Raw genomic sequence first — 15835 nt, 5'->3', positions numbered from 1 at the left:
GCAGCGAGGGCAGGCGTGTGGCACAAGCGTCCCCAAGGGCCCGTGCTGGCTGCTGGGGTGAGCTACAGAGGAAAACGCCACGCAGCCATGAACATCCAAGCGCTGCGGGGGTGATCTTCATCCGCGGTAATGGCTTAAAAATGAGGCTTTTTTAAAATTGTTTTTGTTGCTTTCTCCTTTTTCTTCACTGATTGTCCATAATGCTGCAGGTAAGTCTCATGTGAGACCTGGTGGTTTTATTGCGGGAATGATGGTTCCCATCCAAACACCCAGCAGATGCTCCCAATGTTTCCCCACTCGATTCTCGACAGGACGGTTAATTAATCCACAGCGGCTGCGTCCCGTGCCGGAGCGCCTCAGCTGCCGACGACTCACGCCGAGAGCCGCGCCGGCACTGCCGGGGCAAGGGAGAGCCCGAGGACGCCGGCCGTGCCCGCAAGGTTCCTCCCCTCGCGGTGCTGGTGACGCGCGGTCCGGGACAATCCCGTCCGACGGCTACACAAGCCGAGCTGTGCCCGGTGCTTGGCGTGGCCCCAGCGCCTGTTTTCCCTGCATCAGGGTGAGGGAGAGGGCTGGATTTGTGGCTCTCGGCAATTACCGTGCGTTAGGCGCCCGGCCAGTCGTCGCAGTAGGGTCACGCTTCCAAGGGCCGCTCCGGGTATAATTTGATGTCATCCTTGTACAAGAGTTTGGGGGTTAGGTGATTTACCTTTACCGTACCAAGCCTTTTTAGCGGTGGTCTTAATATTCATATTGATGGGGAAATACAGGGTTAATTTGTTACAGAGCGCCAAAAAAAAGGGCTAGCAAGAAATCTACAATATAAAGACAATTTTATTGCCGATAAGCTCTTAAAACTCTTCTCTTTTTTTTTTTCTTTTTTTTTTTTCCCTGTTTCAGTAGGACCTTATTCTTCCTGATGAAAATCCGGTCATAGCATCTCTCATTAAAAATAAAATTATTTTGAAATAAATAAATATATAAAATAAATATCATATACATTTTATAAATAGTTTTTGTCCTTATGCACAGTATCCATGCTTACATCTGAATAATGTTCCTCGCCCCATTCCCACCCCAACAGCAGGAAAAAAACCCACGCATCAGGACCAGTCCATGTAGCATCATCCATGTAGCAAACTCCCAGGCTGCTTAAGCAGGGTACCATTCGAAAGGCTTTTTCCGAGCAGGTAACCATCCCGAGCTTAGCAGCAGCACCCGCAGCAGTTCTGCGGTCTTTTCTTTTCCTTCCTTCTCTTCATTTTTAGGTTTGCGATCAGGTTTGCTCGCTCGCTTGTTCCTTCAAGCAACCATAACATTGAATATTCGGCCTCTCTCGTAGCCACCGGGTAAAGACAGTGAATGAAAACGAAAGATTATATGTAGGGTTCCCTCCCGTCCCCTACCCCCACCCCCATAAATAACCCAGGTTCGATATATGCTTGAAACAAGGAGGAACAGCAGTGTCTGAATTCAATGTAAGTGCTTTCCTACGTCATCTACGCTTACCGGAACGATGGAATGACTATTAACAGAGCGCTCTGGGAAAAAGCTTGGGAGCCCGAGTATGTACACCGGCGGGGCCGCGGCAGGAAACATCACCTGTAGTGGAAGAGGTCTCTGTACATCGCGGGTATTTTGGCAGGGTCCACAGGCCTGGGTAAAAAATGAGTGAATTTCTGATGTCTCTTAGTCCTGTACCCCTCCCGGGGGGAGCCGTCCTTGTTCAGAGCCACGTAGTAGTGCCTCTCCGAGTCGGGATGCTTGTAGAGAGTGGAGGCGTACGTGTTGTACCAGTTCTCTTCAAACTGCTCTCGGAAAACGCACTCCCGTGTCAGCTTCTTCTGCGTTGGGGCAGGAGGGGAAGAAAAAGACATTTGTGTCAAAAATTTAAAATAAATAGAATCTTTTCCGCCTTCCTTCATTTTGTTTTCCTGTAATTTTCCCAGCCACCTTCGGCTGGCTCCCCTGAGGATGTCCCCTGGGGAGAGCTGGCAACGGGCGCGAGCCGCGCAAGCCGGGACCCGAAGGTCTCCGAGGTTAGAGGAGGAGAAGGTGGGCGTGCGTTTCGCAAAGGTGCCCCATCCAGAAATAAAACGGGGCCATTAGCAGGACTGCAGACCCGACAGCCAGGTCTCTGCGATCGGGCTGTGAGCTTTGGGCTCGCCGGCGCGGCCGTGTCGCCCGGCAGGGCCGCGTCCCGCATGGAGGGCTGCCCGCCCCCGGCCACGGGCACCACCCGCGCGCCCAAAACACGCTCTCGGGTGAGCGGTGGCCCCGGGAGGAGAAGCGGGCGGCGCTTTGAAAGTTCAAGGCACCCGGCGGCATACGCTGCACCGGGAATGAAAGCATTCCCCAGGCCTTCCAGCTGCTGACGCGCCGGACAGCTGCGACACGAGGCCGTACGGAGAGCCGGGGAGCTCTGGCTGGGGAGCCGCGCTCCGGGGATGTCTGATCCTGGGCAAGATTTACGGCGGCGAGAGGTGACGTGGTGGGCGCGTGCCAGCCCACGGCCGGCGCGTCCCGCGCTGGGACGGCCTGCGCCAGTGTCACCGCGGCCACGACCAGCCCTTCCCTCCAACCCTGGGCGCCAGGGGCTGGCGGCAGCGGCCGTTGGGCGACGGCTTGTCCGTTGCTGCCCGTCGCTCCTTCCCTCTCCCTCCCGTCTCCCCCTCGGCGGCCGCAGCGAGGAGCGGGGCTGGCCTCCGGCCCCGTGAGGACGCGGGTGGCTGTGCCAGCGCTGCCGTGGGACCCGCCGTCCCGTCCCGCGGGGGCACTGATGGGGGGATGCGGGAGTCCCTCCGGCTGAAAGGCGGCTGGCAAACGTAGGGTGCCGTAGTGTTACCAACACCGTACCCACACCGTGAACTCTCCGGGTAGGGAACGTGTCTCGCCCATGGCGGACGGAGCGCGGCGTAAGCGCTTTTGCCTGCAGTAGATGTTTTGTAATGCGATCCCGGAGCTCGCCTGTGCTCAGAACCTGTTCTGAACAGTTTGCTGCTAATTAAATAAACCCCGGGGCGAGCCGTGAGCCCTCCGAAAGCCTACGCCATGTCCCTTGACCTGGGGAACTGGGAACCCTGGGTTTCTCTTCCCAGATCCGTCAATAAATACAGTCCTTTTGGGTTTTTTTTCCCCCAGGATGCCATCTACTCAGAATATGTCGGAAATTGCTGACCGGCTGAACTCGTGCGCTGCCGCTTTGCCCCAGAGTACCCGCTCTTCACTGGGCTGTTTGGAGGTACTGTGTTGGTGTAAAACGTTTGGCGAGGTCTGGGGGGGCTCTGCAAGGCATGATTTATTCCTTTCCAAGCCCCGGGACGTCCCCACCGAGCCCGACGCTGTGCGGGCAGCGCGCAAGGTGCTGCCGGCGACTTTTGCCGCTCTCAGTATTAGCCGCATTTCTGAAATCGGAGGGAAGCTTAACGGAAACGTTGGCGCAAGGGATGGGCAGAAAAACTGTCTGTCCCGAGGGGCCTCCGCGTGTCGCGGCGGGGACGGCTGGCTCGGGCTGTGTCAACACACGGAGCAGGCAAAATTGGTACAAAGGGAAATAATAAACTTGCTGAAAATTTAAAAATACCACTGCGCTGTAATCTCCTAAAATACCGCTGTGATGCTAATGCTGCTGTTAGGCGCTGTTTTATGGACCTTGAATTAAGAATAGTGGAGCGGCTTTCGATTTCGAAAAGCCATCCTTGTCCAACCCACGTATCCCAGATTTTAAAACTCCAGGGTTACTTGGGGACCTGGCTCGTGACTTCTGCACGGTGTGGATCAGCGGTTTGACTGTGGCCCTGCAGCGTCCAGTCAGCGCGTTGCCTGGCGTGCGAGATGCAGCAACAGAGAGAAAAACCCCGTCATTACGTCTTCAGGTCAATCCCGTTTCCAGATGCAGTGCTGTAAAACGTTACCCGATTTTTGTTTCTGTGTGGTAACGTGAACACAGAATTTAATTAACCCATCATGAAACTGTTGATTCATAATCAGCGCTGCAGGGTTTGCAAGCGCGGGAGGGAATATTGCAGGCTGGCGTCCTCCTTTTCAGCAGGCACGAGGAAAAGCTGCGACTCCAGGAGCCGCTGCGCGGCCGCGGGGCTGACGGGAGAGGTGCTGCCGCGCGGGTGTAGGCTCCAGCCCCGCTCTCCGAAACCTGTTTTATGAATTTTTGTGTTTTATGGAATCCCGGTGATTTTACTTTTTATCTATCTTGCGGCACAGTTGTAATTTAACCGCTCTCTCCGCATTTAACTTCTGTTTAGGGTAGAGGTTATGGAGACGAAGTGGGAAAGGAACAGTTATCGGAGCATGCTAGTATTTGATTATCTCATGCAAACATCAGTAACTGCATCTTAAATAGTGAAAGGGTCTGTGGCAGTCTCAGATGGGAACGGGAGAAGATGACGGAAACTCATGGTTTATTGTTACTATTTACTAAGCGCAGGTTTTCTGAAGGCTTCTCTATGCGCGGAGTACACGAGGTTAAATTCCTACACTATGAGATTGATCTGATTTGCTTAAAGGAGTTATGAGCCTTCTGCTTTGATTTAAAACTGGTTCATTTTAAAAACTGGTTCATTTTATTTCATTTTAATTTATCCTTAAAAATCAGTATCCTCACATAGGGTAGCGCTGTGATCTAGAAAGAGGCATTTAAAAAAAATCACACACAGGTGATGGGTTGAATTAAAGGCAATGAGGCACCTAAAGAAAAAGCACCAATGAAGTGCAGCAGCTACAGAAAAGGAAGCTTAAAAATGGCTCTCTAGAATGCAATTAATGTTTCAGAAGAGAAGAGATTCTTCTAGCTAACTAGAAAGAACTATTTTATATTGAGTGGATTAAATAATTAGGGATTGAGTTAAATTCACCTGTTGGAAGCACCTCTGCCCGGTTGTTAAAACCTGACATTTGACGGCAAGTCTTAACACTTAATTAGCCAGAAAGAAGCAGAAGAGCCCTTGGCTCTCTTCAGGCTGATGGAGGCTTTACCCACGATGGCAAAGCTCCCCACAGCACCCCTTCCCCGTGGTTCCGGCTGAGCTTTGCAGAGGCGTTTGCTCCGCGTGCGGGTGTTTCATCCTGCAAAACCTCAACGCACGCTCTCTTTTTGGGGCTGGCTCACCGTGGTTTACAGGGTGGAGCAGGTTCAGTAACGCTGGGCAGAAAACCAGCGAGGTGGACCCCAGCCGGTCCCGGCTGCGGCAGCGCGACCCGCCAGCCACGGCTCTAAAGACGTGGCCCAAACCGAGGCAGCAAACGCCAAACTCACAAGCTGCCACCAGAAACCTGAGCCTGGACTAGAAACGAGGAGAATTCTGCTTTCTCTGCCTTACAGCAGCACAGGATGAGGCAGGATTTGCCATAGGTGGTGTTAGGAAGGGTTTAGGGAAGGGTTTAGGTATTAACTCTTAGGAAGAGCTTAGGTATTGGGGAGTTTGTGTGGAGCAAAAAGCTAACGAGATGTTTACAGTTGGGTTTTGGCAAAACATGGAAAATTTTAGTCTGAAAAGGGCTCTTCTAGAAAATTATGAGCAACCCCCCTAAACTGCTACAAGGAGTTGTAGAGAATGTTATGATACAATAACACTCAGACCACAACTTCAGCTATTTCATACGTATCATTTATGTTATAACACCAGCGGCATCGCGGGAAGGGTGGAGGTACGTGGCACCCCGAGGGCTTTGGAGGCCTGCGACAGACACAGCTCGTGACACCGGTGAGGCCCCAGGATGTATGTCATGCTGTGTACGCCATATAGCGTTGTATTCGGCACAAAACCTTAAACTTACCGACCCATACAGCTCGCCTCTCTCATTCATGCCGAGGTAGAGTCCTGAGTCCACCCCACGGATGCTCACCAGCCCCACCGCCAGGCTAATAAACTCCAAAATCCCTAAAACAGAAAAGAAGTCCAAATCACACGGAGAATAAAACCGGCACCAGGCTGCGGTGACCAACGCGAACCACCCTTTCCCAACCTCCCACGGACCCCGTTTTCCTCATTTATAACGACACAGTTCTTAAATCTGTAGCCCGATCAGCGTGCGATCTTCCAATTTCCACTCCAGCTTTTTCCCCAGCATTGCGAATTTGACTTGCCCGAGGGAATTCCCTGTGCTAAGGAGAAAAGGTTTGCTCGGTTTTGTTCGTTTGGGTTTTGGGGGGTTGTTTTTTTTTTTTCCAAACTTGTGCCAGGCCCACTAGAAATTTCAGAAGGCTGTTACCATGCTGGGTTGTATTCTTCACCTAGAGGAGAGCGATTTCTGCCTCTGTGGGGCTGCTGGTTTGAGTTGGTAAGTCAGTCCCACATGTTTTAAAGTGATGGGTTCAATAAAAATAAGTAAAAAGCACTAGAAGAGACCTCTGTGAGGCCCGTCTTCGTCCTGGCTCTCCAGTGGGGTACTTGCCACCCCCAAATGCATATACAAGCCGGAGGGATAAAATCCAAATACCCGCAAGTAGAAACGCATCTTCCTCCGCGGCCTTCGGCGCCCGGGAGCTGCCGGTCCCTCCCCCGTCACCCGCTGCCGCCATTCCTGCCGGAACCCTGCTCCTGCCCCGTACGCCCTGCTGCCTGCCCCCGCCTCGTGCCTGCCCGCGCCCGGGCCAGCAGCCTCTGGGCCAGCAGCCTCTGGGCCAGCAGCCTCTGGGCCACCCCCGGCCCCGCCAGAGCAGCCCGCAGGCTCCGGCCTGCAACGAAGGCGTCGGACGCTTTAAACCGCACGGGGCGCGTCCGTTCCTTCCGGCAAGGAAACCAGCGGGGTCTGCCACGCCGCACCCTCGCTGCCGGCAGCTGTTTTGAGGGGGGAAAGACTTGTAACAGGAGAACCCTTGGTGAAGCACTTCTTAAAAACAAACAGCCCCCAGTAGCTGCGTTTTTAGCCGGTTTGAACGAAGCCAACGTCACGAGTGGTGGAGACCTTCAAGCCGCGCAGGAAAACCCCCTGAAGGTGTTAGCGGGGCCGTGTCAGACGCCGGACGCCACGCGTTCCCGAGCTAGAGGCCACGGGCGATCTTTGCCCGCGTCCAGTGCCGAATTAATTAGCTGGGAGGTAGCAGCAGAGGAAGGAAGAGGGTTTTCACCATCCCGTCTAATGACTGGACGAGGCGTCTCCATTGACAGGAGGACAGAGTTGCTCTAACCTTTAGCATGGCTCCAGGTTTCTTAATATAGCTCCCAAAACGTCCAGCCCCGAGCGGCTGCCGCTGCGATCAGGTTACCTGCCGGAGCTCCTCTGAAAAGTAAGCCTCGAGTCTAAAATCACGGCGTGACGAGCGGCCACCTGAGCCGACCGACTCCAGCGGCAGTCGCAGCTCCCGGCCACCCCTCGGCTTGGGGCACGTGTCTTCTGCTCGGCCAGGCGTGGGTGCGATACCTCTCAGGGGGTAGCTGCATCGCCGCCTAAATATAGGAGAGCCCAGACGGCGACGGACACCTCCGTCCCCCGTCGCTCAACGCAGACTCACCGCTCAGGTGCTGGCAGCTACGCTGGGTGCAAGAATTAGTCTTCCTACCTTATATCAGACATTTTGTCCTCCTTTTGCCCTGCCTGCTCTGGGGCTTGTGCGTGGAATCCAGCCCTCCCGGCAGCCAGCGGGTGCTGGGGGCGGGAGGAGAAGAAATACGGACTTGGGAGCAGCAATTCCTTGAGAGAAATAGGGAAGCAAACGACAGAAAACGCGCTCTACGGACCAGCGCAGACATCTTCCAGTCCGAAATATGGCCAGCTACACGCCCCGGCCTGGGGATACATATTGCCTTCAGAAATGCCAGGAGCAGGCAGCGCGGGCAGGGAAGGCAGCCTTCCCAAGCCAGGCAGGCAAACGGGGACCGTGGCTCGGCTCTGCTCGCTCCTTGGTAGTTCTTGTGGTTTCTCATCTGAAAAGAAGCACGAACGGGGAGGGAGGAGGCGCAGGATGAGGGGTGGTCTTCTGCCTCCGCCACCCACCGGTTCTGACACGTGGAGGGAGCTCCTGAACTGCTGCGTGCTTCCCTTTTCCCATCCGCAGGACAGAAACGACAGCAGCCACTGACTGAAAAGGAGGGAGTGAAGGAAGATTGACAACAACTAGAGAGAGCGTAAAAAGTAATACAGGGGGAAAGGAGTAACGGGATACCCAGAAAGGGGGGGAGTCTTTCCCAGGCTGGAGACAAGTGGATGTCCGAGTGAAAAATGTCTGATAACTGGAGAGCAGTAGATCGACCTTCCTATAGGTACAAACACAGTCCTAAGCACCAGCTTTTTTTTTTTTTTTAGTTTGTTTTCTGTTAGCCCTGGGAAGCAGGAAAATGCTGCTGGTCCCATTTAGAAACCGAGGGACGTCTGAGGCAAGGAAACCAAGAGCTTCTCTTGAGTATACCCACAAGCACGCTCCGTATGTGGCACGTGAACCCAGGTCTCCAAAGACCTGGTAAGGAGCACCCCAGGAGCAGCATTAGCGTCTTCCCTCCCTGAGTGGGTGGGTGACATCCCCCACATCTGGTGCAGATTGGGTGAATACTTGCTGGTTTTGCAACCGAAATTTCCTCAAGGTGTGCCCGTGACAATCTCTTCCGACAGCGTCCCTTGCAATATTCCCCTTTTCTGATCTTTGAGTGGCACTTAGAGACGCGCACGGAAGATGATGATGTTGAAATAGCATTAAGAACGTAACTGAAACCCACAAAAGTCAGGAGACAGAGTGAGAGCTGAAAAAATGTGGGCGGATATCCATCCTGTCCTTAACTCACTCCAATTGCTAGACAAAATTGCAGCTTCGTACATCTGATCTCCAGCAGCACAGGGAGCGGCCACTGGGGCCAGCTCAAGAATTTTCTTTCCAATTGTAGCGGTGTGTTTTTGTGGTAGAACATACTTTTTTTTTTTTTTCCTTTTTTTTCCTTGTTCCTTTTTCTTTTCTCATTCCCCCAGGACTTGCCGCTTTTTTTCTTGATTATTCATTTTGTTTGTTCCTTGAGTCTTTCTAGATAATATAGGGAGAGATTTCATTAAGACTCCGACTGGATTCATTTACACCGAATAATCTCCCGAGCTTTGCCGCGGCCAGCCCCGTGCACTCTCGCCTTACTACAAACCATCCCTCAAAGCACACTTCGGCTCCTCGCACCTGTCTCTTCTTACGTGACCATATTCAGGAGCGGGGCTACAGAAACATCAGATGTTGTATTAATGGCTACAAACCTAAAGCTTCGGCTAAAAACCTCAACAACTGTTCAGCAACAGGTGCGCTACGGTCTGAATGGCAAAATCTACAGCAAAGCTTCCTCTGGAGGTTTTACCAGCTTCTCTAGGAGACTCTGTTACACCCATCAGCGGGTTCGTGCCCGAGAAGAGCTTCGTTCGCTGCCTTGCCTGCAGTACAAACTCAAGGCCTTTTCCTCTCCTCGCTTGCAGTTGAGTAGCAGCGTTGGTGTCGCTTGTTTGACGCTGCTGTAAAACAGACACGAGGCAGAAAAGGAGCAATTCCTCCTGGCAGGGATTTTCCTGGCAAATTTGTCGCTGTTTCGTTCTCAGAAGGATTCTCACAGGGGCACTAATGTCAGTCCGAACCCCCACCAGATTTTGACCGTCCTTTATTTCTTTGTACGGGAAGGTTCTTAGCAGCTGCAGTGAGAACAGATACAGTTTTTTTGAAAACACTTTATTCTTTCTGGGATGACTTAGGGGGAGCTGCCAGTTCAGAGAGCAAATCTGGGCACTTCTCTAGTGTGGGAACGAGCTTTCATCCAACGATCCTGGAGGGCTTCACCAAATTTTGCGTTAAGCCTCCTCTAGGAAAAACAAGCTGCACCCCATTGTACTTGCATGAATCTGTATTTTTACAAGTATAAAATATCACATTCCAGATGACAGGTGTTATTTAGGAACGCTCCAGTCCTCGACAGATGAGAGGCAATGGCTCAGGCAGCGTGGGACGATGCTGCTACCTCCCCTGGGTCCTGTGGGCACATCCCCTGAATGCTGTGGTGCAGAAGAACCCCTCCCTTTAAACCCTCACCGTTAAGGCCTGGGTACTCTGTTCTGCATCACCAGGGCTTTGGCTCTTTATTTTCTTCTCTGGAAGACCTGGATGTCTTGTACATCTGGTAACTTTTGGGATGGCTGCGCATGGGAGGGTGCAGATACCGTCCGTCTTTTCCTGAACCCCTTCCAGCGTTACGAGCGAGGGATGCGAAGCCCAGTTCCACCCTACATCCCATCTGCAGCTGGATACGTGCCTCTGCAGCCGTGTCGCAGCCATCCACGGAGCCCATTAATGATCTGCTCATGGCATCAGGGAGCACCTTCCAGCCGCGTGGGCTGGATCCACCAAACCACCATCCCGGATTTCTAAGTATTTCCCCAGACGCTCCTTGATTTAAGGCAGCTTCAAACTGCTACCCTGAAATCCCCGTCTAGCTCTGTATCCCTCACCAGTTCTGTAGCTCCCCACAATCGCTCAGGCTGCCTATTTCTGTAAGAAGTTATTGCTTTCTGACTGCTGCATGCAAAATTTAGGAATGCATTGATACATGACATCCTAATACGAACCATACCAGTAACATTGGAATTTAAATATTCATGGCTACTGGATGCAGATGGTGAATACTGTGTGCCAATACGTTATTGCTTTGAGTCTCCGCTGAAGCGAGGTTTAGTCCAACTTTATCTGAACATGAGGATTCCAGTCTAATCCTTTGGGGCTTTGTCTTGCAATTACAACAAATAACTATTTATTTTACACTGCCTCTGGGAAAACCCTGAAGCAGAAAACTATAATATTTTATATCTGAAGTCTGGTCTAGTTTACGTAGCTGGATGCCGACTGCTAAAACACTTAGGGAATGCCAATGTTTCGATTTATTGAATGCACTGTGTGACTTAAGCGTGCAAAATTTGTGAAAAGTTTTAGCCTATTTAATGCTTTTTTCCAAAGTTTGTTTGGAAATACACTTATTTCACTCAATCTTTATAAAAAAATGGAACGGAGACAAATGCTACCATTTGAAATTGGCTCTTGTATAAAGATAAGTGAAAAGAACTGATAGAAGTACTACGTGGCAGACTGAACTAAAACCAAACAGATGCAATGGGTTTGCTTTCTGTTTCTTTTAATGTGGAAACCCACCATGTACTGCAGCCCGAAAGGGTAAAAGATGTGTGTCTTTCGGGAGGTAATTAAAGAACGCTTGCCCCACGAGCCTATTAGTACCTGACTCTGACCCGCGGGTTATGACTTTCTTGTTGATTTAGGCAGGGACATGCTATGCACACACCTGGTGTTTATGGAAAGCGCGCTACAGAGATAAGCTTCTCCCACCGTTCCAAAAAACCTGCCTTAAACTACCAACAATGGCAGCAGCAGCGTTCCTGAAGTATCAGAAAGGACCGGTTGCAAACAAGTAAAGGCAAAAAAAGAATTCCTTTCACCGAGGAGTTAAATCACTTGAAAACTATAAAAAGTCTTGCGAGCGCTCCTTGCAACCTGTTGACAACATAGCTGAGATCACTGGCATGGGACTTGTTGATGGCTTACACAGACACCTGCACTAGATGCTGAAGTAGCGGGAATTTTTCTTAGCTGCGCTCAAAACTTACTGTACTTCGCCTGTGGCTTGGGATGCATTTTTTGAAGATTACATACAGTCTCATTAGAGATCCCTGCTCTTGCGTGACACTGATACAGGCGCTGCAGTCTTCCAGCTGTATCCCGGGCAGCAAGGTAAATCCAGGGTGCTCTGCCTATTGTTCCATCTTCTCCTTTCTTTCTGAGGTCCCCTGAGCGTTTTTCCCCCTTCAGCTTCCCCTTTCCTTTCCAACAACCTCCCCAAACAGAGCTTCTGACACCCATCCAGCCAACTGATCCCTGCCTGCTTTGGGGAGACGCTCTTCTTAACGAAATTCATGCAAGTGAAAGAAAGCAGCTCACAAATATCTGCGGAGGCCAAAAAAAAGGAGGGGAAAAAAAAAAACACACCCAAACTAAAAAGCGAGGAATTTCTTTTTCCAACGTGCTCCCTCCGTTCTTTTGCCTTCCTTGACACTAACTTCTGAGGCACAGCTAGGGCTGGTCACCCCCCAACTTTTTTTTATTTTATTTTTTTACCACACCCCCCCCCCCCGCCAAGGCACGTTTTTGTGCACCTGCAAAAGGCTGCGCGCCGGCAGAGTAGGAAATTGGAAATAAAAACTCCCGCATTGCTGAGGAGTGAGAGCATTTGTTTAGGAGCCTAATTATATCCGTCCCGCGATGATTTATATTAGCGGGGTAATGAGTTCTGTACGCGGGGCACCTGCTCCCGCCCCGGCCGGGCGCCCACCCAGCCGCGGCGGCCCGGCCCGGCCCGGCTCGGCCCCGCAGCTCCCCTTACCGAAGCGGCTGTGGTCCTGCCGGGTGCCGTGCACCGTGCCGTTGGGGAAGATCTCCAGGTGGAAGCCGGTGCGGCAGTAGAGCTGCCGCCGCCGCAGGATGCCCTTGAGGTGAGCGAAGTCGGTGGGGGAGCCCCGCTGCAGCCGCCCCTCGATCTGCCCCAGGCGCTCGTTGAGGAAGCCGGGGGAGTCGGCGAGGGGCAGCCCGCCGCCCAGCGCGGGGGGGAAGCCGTGCAGGTCGGGGTCCAGCGCGCCCAGGAAGCCGCCCACCTCGGCCATGGGGCCGCGGCCCGCGGGCGGGCGCGGCGCGGCGCGGAGCGGCCCCTCAGAGCGCGGGCTGCGGCCGCCCGGCCCCGCGCTGCCGGCCCCGGCGCGGCCCCGCGCTCCCCGCGCCTCCCATAGCTGGATGTGTCCCGCGGTCGGATGCAAACTGCACTTTATATACGTACACACTCCCCTTACATTGACATATTGGATATTTAAATGCAAGCCACACCTCACTGGCATCCCCTTTGGCTAGTGCCTTTTTTTTTTCTCCCGTCTTCTCTGATCCATTTGGCTTTTTTTTTTCCTTCCAAAAAAAAAAAAAAAAAAAAAAGCCAGCTTCACTCCCTCTTTTATTATGAAAAAAAAAAAAAAAGGGCAGGAAAAAGCTACACATCGCAGTGAGGCATAACAGCTCTTGGCAGGTCCCCGCGAAGCTGCCGATGAAATCATGGAGCCCCCGCACGCACCCGGGGATGCAGCGCGGCGCTGCCGGCCCTCGCCGCTCCCGCCCCGGCTCTCCGCTCCGCCGGCAGCCTCGGCCCGCTCCCGGCCCTTCTCGGCGGGCGTCGCGTCCCCCCTAGGCCCGCGCGGAGGCGGCGGGTCGGACCGGCTCTGTCAGGGGCGGCCGGGTCTGTCAGGGCGGCCGCCGCCTCAGCCCCGGCCGTGGGTTTTGTGTGTGTGTCGTCCCCCCCAAAACCGGACCCGGTGGAAAAAATAACACGTGAGGAGAGGGCTCGAGACGCGTTTTTTCATACGAACGTGTAAAAATTGACAGCGATCTTTTTGAAAAGCGATCCCGCGGGCTTTACGGCCGGGTTTACAGGCGGCGGGAGGTGAGGGAGGGCGAGCGGCGCTGCCCGACCCCGCCGCGGGCTCCCTCCCCACCTTCCCCTTGTTGGAAACAGGTGTTTCCGCGCTCTCCCCGGCCCGCCGACACCGTATGTGTACCGGCAGCTGCCGGCCGCGTTGCGGACAGACGGAGTCAGGCTCGGGGAGACGGGCGGGACGCGAACACGGGCAGCCCCGGCAGCAGAGGGAGGGCAGGGCCCGCGCCGCCGCCCCCGCGCCCCGGCCGCCGCCTCCGCTCCCCGCCGCGCCCGCCCTGCCCGCCAGGCGGCGCTGCTGCTCGCGCCACGGCCCCGCGCTTGCCCCGCCGGCCCGGGGCGCTGGGGACCGTGGTGGCCGCCGGCTTGGTCGCGTCCCGCCGATGGGGAGCTGGGGAGACCCCGGTCGGCTGCGGAGTGGGACTGGGCTTTCCATGTCCCTGAAGTAAGGTGTCGCCCGCGCCCTCCTCCGTGCCCCGCCAGGGGCCAGAGAGACCCGCAGACAAAGCCCCCAAACTGCTCTCAAGCCACCAGCCCGCTCTGCTGCTGGAGACGCCCCAGGCCGCAGCGACTCCTCGGGGGGCATCGGCGGCCGGAGCTGAGGTACCGGTCGTGCCCCTCTCAGCAGATCTCCCCCACGCTGTATCCCCACGGTGGCTCTCATCTCAGTGGGGTCTCTCCCCATGGTGGGTATCCCCTCAGCGGGTCTATCCCCTCAGCGGGTCCCCCCCATGGTGGGCATCTCCTCAGCGGGTCTATCCCCTCAGCAGGTATCTCCTCTCAGTGGGTCTCGTCTCTCAGCAGGTCTCTTCCCTCAGCAGATCTCCCCTCAGCAAGTCTGCCCCGTGGTGGGTATCCCCTCAGCAGGTCTCCTGCCTCAGAGAGTCTCTCTCCCACAGTGGATACCCACTCAGGAGGTCTCACCCCACAGCAGCATGCTTCTCCCCACATCTACCCCAGAGGGAGGGTTAAAAGGGCCGTGGCATGCAGTCTCCTTTCCCCGCAGGCCCGGACAGTGCTCTGTTGCGAAGATATGAAGGAAATTGTGATATTACGACATGGAACACCCAGACATGAGTCTGCAGTGGGTGAGGAACATGGTTTTTAAATGGGGTGTGGGGGGTGGTTTTTCCCATCAGAGCTGTGGCTGTAAAAAGGGTGTATTTGATGCTGAACTTGACACATGAAGACTAAAACTGAGGTTTTTTAATAGAAATATAGTCTGTTCTGGAGGTACTAAAAGCTACAGAAGTGTGTTTGTTGGCTATTTGTTTATCATGTATGGAGATACCACTGTTTGAGGAGTTCAAGCATCCCACTGCAAAGGTTATGATTTTATTTCTGCAGTATCTGTATGAAGACTCGGGTGTGATGAGGTAACTGAGGGAAATAAGCTGTGCCTTGGTGAACATGGCAGAGGTCCAAGAGGAGGGGGAATGGACACAACAGCGGGACACCTCAAACCCAGAATTACTGTTAAGGACATAATCCTGTGAATCCTGTGAATTTAATGCATGAAATTCATATAACGTGAATGATCCCACTACCATCAAATACGCTCTTCTGTAAAGCCTGGTTTTGCTGACGTAAGTGCGAGTTTTGCCTCTGGATTCATAGTGGTCACCTTATTTCTGAACATGTCTGAAGGCTGATCCTGGGGGTATTAAAAAGAGAGAAGAAAAAACAGCTTCCTCATCGAAGGACTAACCAAACTCTGCAGAGGCTTCTGCCACTGACTTCAATAGCCTCTGGATCTGTTACAATATCCTCAGACCCAAAACCATGCAAGCACTTAGCAGAACACTTAGGAAACTGAAAGAGGTAACAGAGTTCAATTACATGACAGTAAAATCCAAGATAAAGTAAAAAACACAAACCTGCATGCTTAACTAATGTATAGCAAAAGCAGCGAAATCCCCCATCCAAGCTGACATTCCTCACTTAAACTCTCATGATTACGGTCAGCTTTTGAAGTGTCCGCAATACATTTTTGAGAAGTTGTACAGGCTGGTACAGCATGTTCTATTTAGGCACAACAGGATGCGGAAAAGGTAGCTTTCTCCTGTCTTTTTTTTTTTTCCTTTAATTTCCTGATTTATTTATGTTTTTACTAAGCTGAGAGATTTATATCCTGTATTGTTTGAAGAAAAGAAGGCATGTATTTTTAATACTGAAAGCTAGAATAACTCCTTCAAAAGAAGCAGCATGTTTGATGATTTTTTTCATGTATTACACAGAATACAGTTCTGCACTCAGTAATTTCTTAAAGGAGGACAGAAACTTGTATATAATTTGTGTCTCAGAGCGTAATGTGTTACAGAATTCATTGTCTGCTCTGCTTTGTTTCAGCTCATGGAGTTCCCCCCAGTTTATTCTTTGATTACAGCTTG

General features: G+C 52.9%; 1 protein-coding gene across 1 annotated transcript; it reads right to left on the bottom strand.

The window, feature by feature from the left end:
• Positions 1–1598: 1598 nt before the first annotated feature.
• On the bottom strand, positions 1599–13689 carry FGF16 (fibroblast growth factor 16; the record flags this gene model as incomplete). The annotated part of the gene is made up of 3 exons (XM_082004056.1): positions 12357–13689; positions 5794–5897; positions 1599–1844 (listed from the first exon to the last, which is right to left on the bottom strand). The coding sequence occupies exons 1-3, from the start codon at positions 12859–12861 to the stop codon at positions 1599–1601; spliced, it is 855 nt and encodes a 284-aa protein (XP_081860182.1). The 5' UTR covers positions 12862–13689.
• Between the last annotated feature and the right edge of the window lie 2146 nt (positions 13690–15835).

The sequence above is a fragment of the Phaethon aethereus genome (assembly GCF_964289735.1).
Source record: "Phaethon aethereus genome assembly, chromosome: 10".
NCBI lineage: Eukaryota > Metazoa > Chordata > Aves > Phaethontiformes > Phaethontidae > Phaethon > Phaethon aethereus.
Note: the sequence above shows the minus strand (reverse complement) of the source record. Positions and strands in the feature narration are given on the sequence as shown.